At 43.3% G+C, this 14,694-nt stretch overlaps 1 protein-coding gene across 1 annotated transcript in view; it reads left to right on the top strand.

Moving 5' to 3' along the window:
* The window catches only part of ANKFN1 (ankyrin repeat and fibronectin type III domain containing 1), a 925,115-nt gene that overhangs the window by 856,878 nt on the left and 53,543 nt on the right, over positions 1–14,694 (top strand). Inside the window, exon 17 of the mRNA XM_089692527.1 lies at positions 2,192–2,358. Within this exon, the coding sequence (XP_089548653.1) occupies positions 2,192–2,358 (167 nt within the window). The remainder of the gene's footprint in view (positions 1–2,191; positions 2,359–14,694) is intronic.

Below are 14,694 nucleotides of genomic sequence, written 5' to 3'. Positions count from 1 at the left end.
TTGGTCAATATCAAAAGTTCATCTCAATACTTTGTTATATATCCTTTGTTGGCAATGACAGAGGTCAAACGTTTCCTGTAAGTCTTCACAAGGTTGGCACACACTGTTGCTGGTATGTTGGCCCATTCCTCCATGCAGATCTCCTCTAGAGCAGTGATGTTTTGGGGCTGTCGCTGGGCAACACGGACTTTAAACTCCCTCCAAAGGTTTTCTATGGGGTTGAGATCTGGAGACTGGCTAGACCACTCCGGGACCTTGAAATGCTTCTTACGAAGCCACTCCTTCATTGCCTGGGCGGTATGTTTGGGATCATTGTCATGTTGGAAGACCCAGCCATGTTTCATCTTCAATGCCCTTGCTGATGGAAGGAGGTTTGCACTCAAAATCTCACGATACATGGCCCCATTCATTCTGTCCTGTACATGGATCAGTCGTCCTGGTCCCTTTGCGGAGAAACAGCCCCAAAGCATGATGTTGCCACCCCCATGCTTCACAGTAGGTATGGTGTTCTTTGGATGCAACTCAGCATTCTCTCTCCTCCAAACACGACGAGTTGTGTTTCTACCAAACAGTTCTATTTTGGTTTCATCTGACCATATGACATTCTCCCAATCCTCTTCTGGATCATCCAAATGCTCTCTAGCAAACTTCAGACGGCCCAGACATGTACTGGCTTAAGCAGGGGGACACGTCTGGCACTGCAGGATCTGAGTCCCTGGCGGCGTACTGTGTTACTGATGGTAGCCTTTGTTACGTTGGTCCCAGCTCTCTGCAGGTCATTCACTAGGTCCCCCCGTGTGGTCCTGGGATTTTTGCTCACCGTTCTTGTGATCATTTTGACCCCACGGGGTGAGATCTTGCTTGGAGCCCCAGATCGAGGGAGATTATCAGTGGTCTTGTATGTCTTGTACACCAAGCTGCTTGCCTATTGCAGATTCAGTCTTCCCAGCCTGGTGCAGGTCTACAATTTTGTTTCTGGTGTCCTTCGACAGCTCTTTGGTCTTCACCATAGTGGAGTTTGGAGTGTGACTGTTTGAGGTTGTGGACAGGTGTCTTTTATACTGATAACAAGTTCAAACAGGTGCCATTGATACAGGTAATGAGTGCAGGACAGAGGAGCCTCTTAAAGAAGAAGGTACAGATCTGTGAGAGCCAGAAATCTTGCTTGTTTGTAGGTGTCCAAATACTTATTTTCCACCATAATTTGCAAATAAATTCTTTCCAAATCAGCCAATGTGATTGTCTGGATTTGTTTTCTCATTTTGTCTCTCATAGTTGAGGTCTACCTATGATGCCAATTACAGGCCTCTCTCATCTTTTTAAGTGGGAGAACTTGCACAATTGGTGGCTGACTAAATACTTTTTTTCCCCACTGTATATAGATTTGATATCCATAATGAAGGGTTGGTGATTCACATTTATAGATATGATATCCATAATGATGGGTTGGTGATTTAGATATATAGATATGATATCCATAATGATGGGTTGGTGATTCAGATATATAGATATGATATCCATAATGAAGGGTTGGTGAGTCACATATATAGCTATGATATCCATAATAAAGGGTTGGTGATTCACATTTATAGATATGATTTCCATAATGATGGGTTGGTGAGTCACATATATAGATATGATATCCATAATGATGGGTTGGTGATTCACATTTATAGATATGATTTCCATAATGATGGGTTGGTGATTTAGATATATAGATATGATATCCATAATAAAGGGTTGATGAGTCACATATATAGATATGATATCCATAATGATGGGTTGGTGATTCAGATATATAGATATGATATCCATAATGATGGGTTGGTGATTCAGATATATAGATATGATATCCATAATGATGGGTTGGTGATTCAGATATATAGATATGATATCCATAATGATGGGTTGGTGATTCTGAAACCATCGCTACGTCATTTGTTGCAATTTTTATAAAAAAAAGAATTAAGATGAACTGTGCAATGCTGCAACTGCTTGGGTTTATTAAGTACATTACTTTCAGAGCCCATCACTTTGCATGCACTAAATACTAATAGATATAAATAGGTGTGCCTCACCCTCTCCCTATGCTGTGTGTATCTATATATGTGTCTATATCACATGCACCTACACAATGTAAATGATCAAAAACACTCATAAGTCTCTTTTTTTTTTTCTCTCTCATTTGCAGTTCACTTTTGCTGCTACAAAGAGAAATTTATCAGCTTGTATTGTCGGCTGTCTGCTATAGTCGAGCTGGACTCCTTAATTTCCCAGCAGGCTTTGCGTGAAGCGATTTCAGATGATGAGGTCGCAGCTGCTAAGCAGAGGCATCAGCAAGTCTTGGACTACATACAGGTAAGAAATGTTGCCTAATTGCATGTGTTACTGTAATAATTAAGTATATACAGTACATGAGGACTCATTTACATCAGATGCATTGGGTCTATACATGTAGGTATTTCCAGTGCCGCCCTAACACATAGGCAAGGTAAAATGCCTTCTTTCCAATACTCTCAGCACTGTATACTGCATTACTTGCATACAGTCCTTTTCATAACTTGAACCACCGAATCACAAAATGACTGCTGTGGTGAATAGAACTGTATTACATTACATTACATTACATTACATTACATTGAGTTTATATAGCGCCAAAGGGTTTGCTCAGCGCTGTACAATAGAGGGGGGGACAATACATGAAACATTACAGCAACTACAAACAGCACACGAGGGGTTATAGGGCCCTACTCTTTCGAGCTTACAATCTAGGAGGGAGGGGGTAGTGGTACGGGAGGAAGTGGCTGTGGGGGATGGAGTGGTAGGAGGAATGAAGGAGAGCAGCAGTTAGGTGAGGGTGGGGTAGGCTTCCCTGAAGAGGTGGGTTTTCAGGGAGCGCCTGAAGGTGAGGAGGGAAGGTGACCGTCTGATGGATTGGGGTAGTGAGTTCCAGAGGATGGGGGAGGACCTGGAGAAGTCTTGCAGACGTGCGTGTGAGGAGGAGACCAGGGAGCAAGATAGGAGGTCCTGTGAAGAGCGAAGGGTACGGGTAGGGTGGTACTTGGGAATCAGGTTGGTGAGGTAGTTAGGGGCAGTGTTGTGAATGGCTTTGTAGGTCAGAGTGAGTAGTTTGAATTTGATGCGTTGGGCGATAGGGAGCCAGTGGAAGGATAGGCAGAGGGGGGTGGCAGAGGTGGAGCGGGTGGTGAGGTGGATGAGTCTAGCCGCTGAGTTGAGGATGGTCTGAAGCGGGGAGAGCCTGCACTGGGGTAGGCCGGTGAGGAGGGAGTTGCAGTAGTCAAGGCGTGAGATAATCAGGGAGTGCACAAGTAGTTTAGTGGTGTCTGGGGTAAGGAAGGAGCGTATTTTGGTGATATTGCGGAGGTGGAGTCTGCATGTGTTTGTGAGAGATTTGACATGGGGTTGGAAGGAGAGGTTAGAGTCCAGAATGACTCCAAGGACTTTGGCTTGCGGGGCGGGATTAATGGTGGTGATGTTAGTAGTGATGGATAGGATGGGGGGGGGGGGGCGCGGGCAGGAGGGAAGACGAGAAGCTCGGTTTTGGAGAGGTTGAGTTTGAGGATACTGGTATTGAAATTTTGTTTGTGACATTTTAATAGTTTAAAAAGTCCTGTGGGAAAAAAGGCAACCGTGTGATTCCCCGGGATTAGATCGTCGGCACACACCAGTGGCCATGCGTTCAACACAATTTTCTGGTGTGAAAAAAATGTTTTCTACTAGCAAGGTTTCAGTAAGTTTCTGCTCGCAAGAGAAAAAGTCACCAATCGCCGTGTCTATTTTCACACGTATATGTCAGAAAACATTACAACATGAACCATAAACTTTTGAAGAGACCAAGTCACCAACAAAGCACAGAAAAATCAAGAATGCTTACTTGCATTTTTTTCCCTTTCCAAATTATTTTTATTTATCATCCATTGAGGGAATACAGTAATTCTTGGACCAATTCTTGGACCATTTTGTTATACTGACGTCTCTAGGAGGTTTGGACAATGGCAAAACAAAAAACGTTAAGGCAGCTCCTAGACAGACCCTGTCTGTTTTACAGATGACTCCATGAAGATGATCTGAAACATAAACACGTACGCTTACCTACCTCAATGCTGCCTCTCCTTCTGCTGTCCTCATTGTGTGTCTCTGCTGCCTATACCCTCATGCCCACACCGCTATTTAGAAATCCTTTTCCAGGGTCCTCTGGCCATACAGTCTTATTGCGCATGCATGAGATGGAGCGCATTGTGTCATGCAGTTCATCTCCCTCATGCACCACGTGACATTACATTTGTCTGTTTAGGTAAAAAAGCCTTCTGATTTTGCAAGATCTCGAGAGAAGGCCTTTTTGTTTTGAACAGAGTAAAGTGTTTGTGTCAGGAATGGACTTGCCAATAACGGTGGGACTCACCTGCCTTGTGGGCTGCAGTACCAGGGCTGGCCAGCGGGTGCTCTCAGCAATCAGAGACTCACCCCTGCAGTCAGCCAAACACCTGAAGCTGATTGCAGGGGTTGTATTTAAGGAATGGCCAGACTCACAGTCAGGGCCTTGGTGTATTGTCAGGGCTCCGGGTATGACCAGAGGTGTGTGGACTGACACAGGGAAACGCAGGCTTCAGATATGGTATAAACAATATGATTTATTAAGACTAACAATACAAAACGCAGTGCAAAACTAAACATGAACACAGTGCAAACAAACCAAACCACCTACAGATAACAATACATACAATGCAAGAGTCGTCAGGCAGGCCGGGTCAGTAGCAAACGGGCAAACGGAGTGCCAGGAACAGGCGGGAGAGTGGTCGGGGTCACAAGCTGGGTTCAGTAACTCACGGGCAGCGCGGTGCAGAGGGTCAGGCAGAGAATGGTTGGGGTCACAAGCCAGGGATCAAACAGGAGAAGTCAGCAGAGGCCAGGATCAGGCAGGGTCGGCAACAAGTCAGGCAGAAACAGGAACAGGAACACAGGATACAAGATACAGGGGCCCATGGAAAAACACACACCAAGGCCCTGACTGTGAGTCTGGCCATTCCTTAAATACAACCCCTGCAATCAGCTTCAGGTGTTTGGCTGACTGCAGGGGTGAGTCTCTGATTGCTGAGAGCACCCGCTGGCCAGCCCTGGTACTGCAGCCCACAAGGCAGGTGAGTCCCACCATTATTGGCAAGTCCATTCCTGACAGTTTGTAAACCCTTACATATAACCAGTGAAGTGACTGGCCTCCGATGATACACGGAGATGAAACAAATCCTCCTGCATAAGTTGTACCTTTTTATCTGTACTATTCTCTTATACAGCTTGTCTGAGCTTTCAGACAGCAGTGGGTGGAGATTTGAAGTTACACTTTGCAGAGCTCATTGAGGAGAGCTCTGAAAGCTGATTGGATGAAAGACACGCATCCCATTTACACAGGAACAGAGCTGAGGCTGCCAGTCACAGACTGTGCGCTTGAGCTCCCTCCCCTGTCACCTTTTTACCTCTTGTTGCAGTAAAACCTGTCAGAAGTGATTCATGCAGATAGCAAAGGAATGGGACAACAGACAGAAATTACACATAGTGCTCTTCATTGAGACAAGTACAATCTGTAGAGGAATATGCTTTGTTCATATTTAATGTCTGAGGTTTACAACCACTTTAATGTAATGCCATGAAGAGCATGTGTAAAGCACATGCATAGTACAACAATAATGTGAGATCTCAGGAAATTCTCACAGACAAGGTACAATATCTCTCTGAAGGCATGGAGTTGCCTTCCGGAGGGCATCAGTGGGGCTCAGGCTACATCATCAGTGCCACCAGAGACATAAGAAAGGCAAATAAAAACGTAGAAAACAGAGTTTTAAATGATTTCACTTCAACATGCATAGATGTAAAAGAGGGGCTTTACACATTTTGGGAGGAATTTAAACATTTTATATTCCGGTGGTGGTGGTGGAAGTGATCTAGCAGCTCTACAGCTGCCAGAATCACTTCTACCTGAAAGCTGACAGTTGATGTGACGAGTACACACACTCCCTGCTGCTATAGAGGGTTTAAAAGCCCTTGATACAAGCGTCAGTTACACAATGGTGCTGGAGGTTAGGCTTACAAGTCCCAATAGGCATTTGTTGGCTTCTGGATAGGATGTAAATTACTTCTTTTCCCTTTGGATGTATCTATTTTCCTACTTTTGAATTTGGTTCAATGGAACATACAGCTCTCCCCCAAATCATAGGATATCACTATGTAGGTCAGTCTTTTTATTCTGACTTCTTCTGACCTTCATCTCTGTAAATATTGAGTATTCTACCCTAACTGACTGGTATCTGCCTCCTTACACTGGACAGCCTTGGTGGTGTCAGCGCCCATGGTATTTCCATCTAGAACTCAGTCTTGCTTACAGGATCCTGCATTTGTTTCCCCCCACCTCAACCCTATTGATGCTACCAGAAGAATTATAATGGCAGCAGTTCGAAATGTAAACCGTTTGTTTTACCTTTTTCCTGCAGGCTTTCTTGCAGAAGTAATTAACAGTCTCCTGAACACACCTATAGCCTGAGATAGGTGGCAAGCCTTCCCCCATCCTCCTTCTCCTCCATGTGTCCCAGGCTCACCTGTCCCTCCTGAGTGTCCAGGACTATCATGACCAGGGGCGGACTGATAACTCATGGGGCCCCTGGGCAATAGGGGATTGTTGGGCCTCGCCCACACCCGAAAAAGCCAATGAAAGGTACCAGGGGCATCTCATGGGGCCCCCTACTGACCGTAGGCCCTCGGGCAGTGCCCGAATGGCTAAATGGTCAGTCCGCCTCTGATCATGATGGGTGTCAAGGTGAAGAGTGGTGGGAGCAGGGGCAGACTGACCATTTGGAAACCTGGGCACTGCCCAAGGGCACAGGGTCAGTAGGGGGTCCCATGAGATGCCTCTGGTACATTTTTCATAGTCTTTTTTTGAGTTTGGGCAAGGACACAGGGGCCCCATGATCCCCTATTGCCCGGGGGCCCCATGAGTTGTCAGTCCACCCCTGGGTGGGAGGTTAATGATCACTTATAACCACTTGACCTCTGGAAGATTTACCCCCTTCCCCTTGGAAGTCATTTTTTGCGATATGGAGCTGCATTACTTTAACTGAAAACTGCATGGTCATACAATGCTTTACACAACTGAAATGTATCTAATTTTTTCCCCCACAAATAGAGCTTTCTTCTTGTGGTGTTACCACCTCTCTGTTTTTTACTTTTTGCGGTATAAATAAAAACTACTGACAATATTTTTTATTTTCTGCTATAAAACATGTCCAATAAAAAAAAACATTAAAATATCAAATTTCTTTATAAATTTAGTCCAAATTGTATTCTGCTACATATTTTTGGTAAAAAAAAATCCCAATAAGTGTATATTGATTAGTTTGTTCTAAAAGGTATAGCATCTACAAACTATGGGACATGTACTAGATTTTCTTTTTCTTTTTTTTAATACTAGTAATGGTGGCTATCAGCAACCTATAGCAGAACTGCAATATTGGGGCAGACATTTTTACACTGATTGACACTTTGTGGGAACCAGTGACACTAATAGAGTGATCAGCGCAAAGAACATGCACTGACACTACTAATGACACTGGCTGGGAAGGGGTTACACATCTAGGGTGATCAAAGGGGTAACTTTGTGCCTATCTATGTGCTTGGTGTACACTAGGTGGTGCTTTTTCTAGGGATCGTGTTCCCAGATTTTCAGGGACACATGATCTCCCCCCCCCCCTTTTCTGATCAGACCAGAGCTCTGCCTTGTTTACATAGGCATAGCTCTGTTATGTGTCCTGCCCGATCGGTGGATCATTCACCAGCACTCGCAGAATGGCTTCCCCACCCATGGCGGAAGTGCAAAAGCACGTATAAACGTATATGTGATTTTGCACAGGAAGACCACCCTGTAGCAGTGAAACTGCTATAGGACAGACCTTAAGTGGACAACCTTATGTGGCTTGTGGAGAATTAACCTGGAAGTGATCACCTCGGATCGCTTTGGGGTTCAGAGCTGTCAACCTCCAACCTTCCCAGCTCGAGATTTGTGCTCAGTCAGCTTCGAGAGTGCAGAGGTGACATTGGAAATCTAATGGACCCCTGATGTCCCCTTTAAGAGAACCTGTCACCTGCACTATACTATGACTTCGTTTACCTACCATCAATAAAGTTAGATAAATATAAAATGATAAAAAGCTTAAACATTTTCAGAGCCCCCAGCCCTGTAACATGTAAGAAAAGCACATGGATCAGAGTGCACACACATACAGAAACAACAGTTGCTCTGCACATATTCGGTATCGCCATGCCACACTGAAGTGAGAGCAATAATTCTAGGGCCATCCTTCACCGTTAACTGGAAATTGATGAGCTGTGAATGTATTTTAAAGCATCATTTATGGGTGTATAATTTTTTAGGCTTGACATGTTTAGTATTTATTCAATGCAACCTCGTCTTTTATATTTTACCAACAAATGGGTATTATATTTTGTTTGTGTGCACTATAATTTCATTTTGAGTGTATTTGTTATTGAAAATAAATGAAAATATAGGCTTGATAAACATTTTGCGCTGATATCTTGTGACATAAATAATTGCAACTACCGCCAAATTTATGCAACCTTGTCTTCTGCCTCACAAGGAGATATCTAATTTGTTAGTTCTGTACTTCCTTGAAAGTTTAGTTGAGTCAGCACTCCATTACCTAGCTAAATAGTTCCCCTAGGTAGTAAAATATGGAGATCCTTATGGGGCCAGAAGAAAGATTTTCATCCTTTTTTAACAGTAGTAGAAACTTTGCATTGGAACCTTTACCTACAGGTAAGCCTATAATAAAACTTACCTGTAGGTAAAATAAATATCTCCTAAACGATGCCACAACCTCTGCTGTGTCTGGCAGTAGCTTTCCTTGCTGAGCCACCTGAAATGCTAAACAACATCCTCTCTGAACGTTTGGATAATCTTGCCATGTACCTTGTTTCTTGTGAACCTTGAACTCCTTGTTCCTCCCAAGAACTTCCTATTTAAGCCATGCCTTTGCGCTTCCTGTTTGTCAGATTTTTGTGCTCTCTCCAGCCAATATCTTGTTCTTTTGTATATCTGCAGCTGTCCACTGCCACTTGTTACCGACCTTTGTTTTTTTTCCTCGACTACGCTTCTGCTTGATCTCAACCTGCAACCACTTTTTACCAACCTTCGACTTGTTTACTGACTACCAGGGGCAGACTGACAACTCGTGGGGCCCCCGGCCAATTGGGGATCATAGGGCCCCTGTGTCTTTGCCCACACTCAAAACACACCCAAAAAAGCCTATAAAAGGTACCAGAGGCATTTTATGGGGCCCCCTACTGACCCCAGGCCCTCTGGCAGTGCCCGAGTGCTCGAATGGTCAGTCCACCCCTGCTGACTACACATCTGCTTATCCCTACCTGCTATATCTGATACCGGACCCCAGCTTGCTCACCTTCTGGTGGGCACTCCTGAGAACTGTGAACTGGAACTAACAGACAGCAAAACCTGGAACTAATACGCAGTTCAAGTGAGCCTGCATCATCTGCTTGCACACTTATTCAGCTGGTTGGTGGGAACCTATAGCTATAACTTTTGGTCTCCAAGCCCGACCCATGACCGTGATACCCCTCCTTTTCTTACGATACATAGGAACAAAGCATCATGCTTGTCTGTTTTTTTTTCTTTCTTTTTTTAATTGCCTTCCATTGTAATGTCATTCTCCCTCCCTCTGGCCTGCCTTAAGAACATGTCATTCTTACCATATGTCTTATGGATGGGGTCAAGATTTGGATGGATTTGGCTACCTACCATGTATTATCTTGCCAAATGTCCCCTCTTCCAATTCTCACAGGGTGGGATTTCCACCTGCCTCGGCGGCTAATTTACCTTTCTTTAGAGCTTTAGGGAACAAGTCATTCTTTCCGCACATGCACTAATTTTCCCTGGAGGTTGTAATTCTTGGGTTCTTTATAGCATCATTCTTTCTCAATGGTCACAGGGCCAATACCTGTTCTTTTGTTAATGTTTTTAAACCTTTTCTTGACAGTTGGTTGTATGGATCTCTGCTGATCCCTGCCTCACCTATAAGGTGGTTTTGATGTTTTCTGTCTGTTCGGGTCTATTTACCCTTCTTGTGCTTTCTGTGTGTCTACTGCTGCATTTTTGGCTGTTTTGTTGTCCACCTTTGGATTTATTGCTTGAGGACATGCCATGGTCTGAGAATCAACTTTTGTGTCCTGTACCATACGATTATGGAAATTTGGTGTACCTGTAAATTTGATGTCGATGTCTTGGAGTATAGTACAGGACAGAGGTCCCTCCCCTCTTCTCAGTGATCACCTTACTCCTTGCTTATAAATTGAAGTGGGTGGAGTTATATGGGTAACCTGTGCAGGGTGGGCAGAACAGTTCCCAGCAAAGCTTTTGCCAATTACTTGAAGGTAGCAGTATATAACCCATGGTCTAAGGATCAACTCCTGTGTCATGTACTGCACTCCAATATATGGAATTTACAGTTACATAAACATTCCCATCTTAATGGACGATAAAGGAAAAAAACTTGTTCTTGCTGTAAAATCTTTTTCTTGTAGTCCATTGAGGGACACAGGTCCTACCCCTTTTGTCTGCTGGGTTATGCTTGCTCCCAAGACAGAGGCACGGCGGTTGGAAGCAAGTTAGGGGCTGACTTAACTTTATTTGCATTATCCAGTGTCCAAACCTCCTGGAGGCAGCAGGATAACCCAGATGTTCACAATTGCTATATTCCTGTGTTCCTCAATTGGCTTAAAAAAAAAAAAGATTTCACAATAAGTACAAAAGTCATGTTTTTAATTGACCTGGAGTGCGCCTTTGAATTTGCTAGGAAATATGACTGGTCAATTCCCTAGCACAGCCCTTTCCTTCCTTGCATGTCATAGCCCTCTCCTCTTTTACAATTGTCTAATTACTCTCAATGCTGGCCAATGGGGAATAACATAGCATGTTACTTGAGTGACAACTCTGAGTCTGTTGGGGCTCCTGATATAACATCCAAGATGGTGGCACCCAGCAGCAGATTTAGGACTTTGTTACTATGTCCACACAAGTGAGGCTTTTGCTGAAAATATGTTAAATGCACATATATTCTTACGAAAATATTTTTGATTAAATTAATGCTCTGAAGATGGGGTCTCTAAGGTCCAATTACAGCATTATTCAATAGAGTTCCCATAAATATTGCCATTGTGCTCGCCCAATTGAATTCTGATTTCTTCTGCACTAAAAATAAAGAAATGTTGGAGGTTTATGCATGAAAAAAGTGCTAGAAGAAGAAACATTTCTTGCTGTCCATAGCAACCCTTTAAAATCCTCGTTTTATGGACTGTAGAAATGATAGTTGTAAGCAGACTGTTTGCTATGGGCAGCAACAAAGGATCTTGTTAGTAGACTTTTAATATATAAGCTGTTTATTGAATGAGGCTGTAGGTGTTCTTTCAACCTTTGTTTGCATTCAGGTCAGTTTGTATGGTGCTGTAACGTCAGTCATGGTCACAGGCCAGATTACTCAGAGACCACCAGTGACTCCATTACACCCAACTTCTGCTGTCACCACCCCAGTGGTGGGCGGCCAGTACTTCCCTCACTCCAAGCTATTCATGTGGTTTTGAGTGATTCTGACGGCATGTGAGTGTAGAAATTGGATTATGGTAGCCCTTGCCAGGCATGATATACAGGAGTCCTTTCATCAGGCTTGTCTTGCAGAATATATTTACAGCTTCTAAATAGATGGAGTGCTCTAATATACAGCTGTGCCCACACCTACAGTCACTCTTTCAACGGCACTGCCCAAAGAGCTCCTATTTCACTGGTGACATGCCATCATCTGGCACTACAGCAGCACTGTTACTTTCCGTGTGACATTTGCCAGCCTGAACAGTATGCCATAAAATAGTGCCATTGCCATGTCTTTACAAATGCAAACTGTAAATCCCACTGATTTATATACCCGATTTATGTGCAGGTATGTCAGCCTATTTACTTAGAAATTCACTATATTGTGCCATGTGGGCCTTATGCTTGAAGCTCTTGTATGTCATAACATATCAAAAGTGGCTTATCACGTGATAATATTGCTTTATTTATAAACATGTTTCATACATTTTTTTTCTCTTGCAATTTTAATGTGTGATATTTTCTGATGAACTGCTAATGACGAAGAGATGCAGAGGTTGCATTTATTGAAAACCACATGTAAAAACGATCAATATCTCCAGAGATATAGGCAGCTGCAGTTATCTGAAGATCATGTTTGCATTGTCTCATCCTCTCGCTCTTTCTAGACCTCCCTATTGGTCAGTGATGTCTTCTATCATATTAAAGGAGCAGTAGGGAAATTAAAGTGGCTGTAAACCTCAGTCATGAAATACAAACAAAGCATATCCCTCTATAGTGTGTACTTGTCTCAGTTAAGAGCAATAAGTGTCATCTGTCTGCTGTCTCCTTCCTCTGCTATCAGCATGAATCAAGTTTTCCTGACACCAAGAGAAAAATGGTGACAGGGGAGGGACCTCCAATAGAGTGACAGCCTCAGCTCTTTTCCTGTGTGCTGTGTGAAGGGGTGTGTGTCCCTTCCAATCGTTTCTCAGAAGTCTTCTCACTGAGCTCTGCAGTGTGTAACTCAAACTCTCCACCCTTTTTTTTCTTAACTTGCAGACAGGCTTTAAAATTCAGGGGGCTGTGTGTGTGCGGATAGGGGCCCGAAAAGCTTGATAAAGGAGTGCGTTTCCACCCTCAGAGGTCTAGCATATGCTCTGAAACTCGTCGCTATGCATGCTGGCCCTTGTACGTCATCAAGCTAACGCCAACTTCGCGTCTCAACGTGCGTTCCAGACGCCATCTTTAGGAGACTCTGCATGCCGGCCGGCTCTTTCTCCTACAACCACAATCCCTTGAGCGCAGACGCGGCTGCCATAGCCTGGACACAGCTGTTCTTCTATCTCTAAAGATACAAACTAAGTGAGTGCTGCAAAACACAAAGCAGCTGAAACACCAAGGCAACCAAAAAACCTCTAAATAAATAATAATATAAAGGATAGGTGCAGCGCTAAAAGTCAAATGTGCAAAATTCTGAATGTAGACAATATTATTGCATACAAGGTGCTGATCATAACAGATAAGGTGACATAGTGTTAGGACGTATGAAAACACAATAAATATGGTGCATAAATGAGAACCACAGATAGTGGTTAAGGTGATGTGAATGTCCAATACTATGAACGTGAGGATCATAAGATCTCCAAGAAGTGATCAAATTCTTTATCTGGAGTGGTAGATAAGGGTGACCAATATGGAGTAAATTGCGCACTCACCAGATGTGCGAATTAGGATCCTCTGGTGACCAGAGCATGCAGCGGGTAACGGTACCGGAGAGAATATTACACTATGTAGCATCCTTTTTTGGGCTCCCTGTGAGCCTCACCATTCGTAGAAGCCCATCCTAGAGGAGACTTGGCATTGCTGGTACCAGTTGGAGGACCCTGCAGGGAACTGGAATCTGACTATCTTCTAGAGTGGATGCTATGGCTGACCTGATGAGACAGTTTATCTCAAATGTGTGATTAATTCGTGCATCTGGTGAGTGCGCAATTTACTCCATATTGGTCACCCTATCTACCACTCCGGATAAAGAATTTGATCACTTCTTGGAGATCTTATGATCCTCACGTTCATAATATTGGACATTCACATCACTTTAACCACTATCTGTGGTTCTCATTTATGTACCATATTTATTGTGTTTTCATATGTCCTAACACTATGTCACCTTATCTGTTATGATCAGCACCTTATATGCAATAATATTGTCTACATTCAGAATTTTGCACATTTGACTTTTAGCGCTGCACCTATCCTTTATATTATTGTTCTTCTATCTCTATGAGCCTGCACCTTATGAGCCTGTTTTACTATGATACAATGTGAGTTGTTCTAAATTTGTTACTTATTAAAAGTGGTCTATACTGCACTTAGAGGCGCTTCTTCTCTTCCTCATTTAAAATTCAGCACTTTGAACCGATGTAGAGAAGAGAAGACTGCAGATAAACAGATACAACTTATGTAGGAGGATTTGCTTCATCTCTGTGTATCGCCTGAGGCCAGTCACTTCACTGGGTATATGTGAGGGTTTTCAACCACTTTCAGGAGGTGGAAGGGGGGTGAAAGGTTTACAAGAGATGTCAAGATTTGCATATATTTTCATCCATCTATATCTCTGGATCTACTTGTCAGTAAGTCTGTAGAACCATCCAGATCTAGACATGTTTAGTTTGTTTATATGTATTGTTTATTTTATCTTTCCCATATGTTGTATTTTAATAACACCATGCAGGACTTTCCAGAGAACAACCCCAGAGGAGATTCCAATCTAATTTACCTAGAACAGTTATATAGATGCAAGTTTCCGGATAGCCCCTTAACCTACTACCCTGTTTCCCCGAAAATAAGACCGTGTCTTATATTAATTTTTGCTCCCAAAGATGTGCTAGGTCTTATTTTCAGGGGATGTCTTATTTTTCCATGAAACCCCTTTTGATCCTCCTGTGTCATTTTGATTGGCCCCTCTGATCCTCCTGTGTCATTTTGATTGCCCCCTCTGATCCTCCTGTGTCATTTTGATTGCCCCCTCT

This window comes from Staurois parvus, unplaced genomic scaffold, assembly GCF_062004578.1.
Source record: "Staurois parvus isolate SC_StPar_1 unplaced genomic scaffold, SC_StPar_1.0 ptg000592l, whole genome shotgun sequence".
In the NCBI taxonomy this organism is placed as follows: domain Eukaryota; kingdom Metazoa; phylum Chordata; class Amphibia; order Anura; family Ranidae; genus Staurois; species Staurois parvus.
The sequence above is the reverse complement of the archived record's forward strand: the minus strand, read 5'-3'. Positions and strand labels throughout refer to the sequence as shown.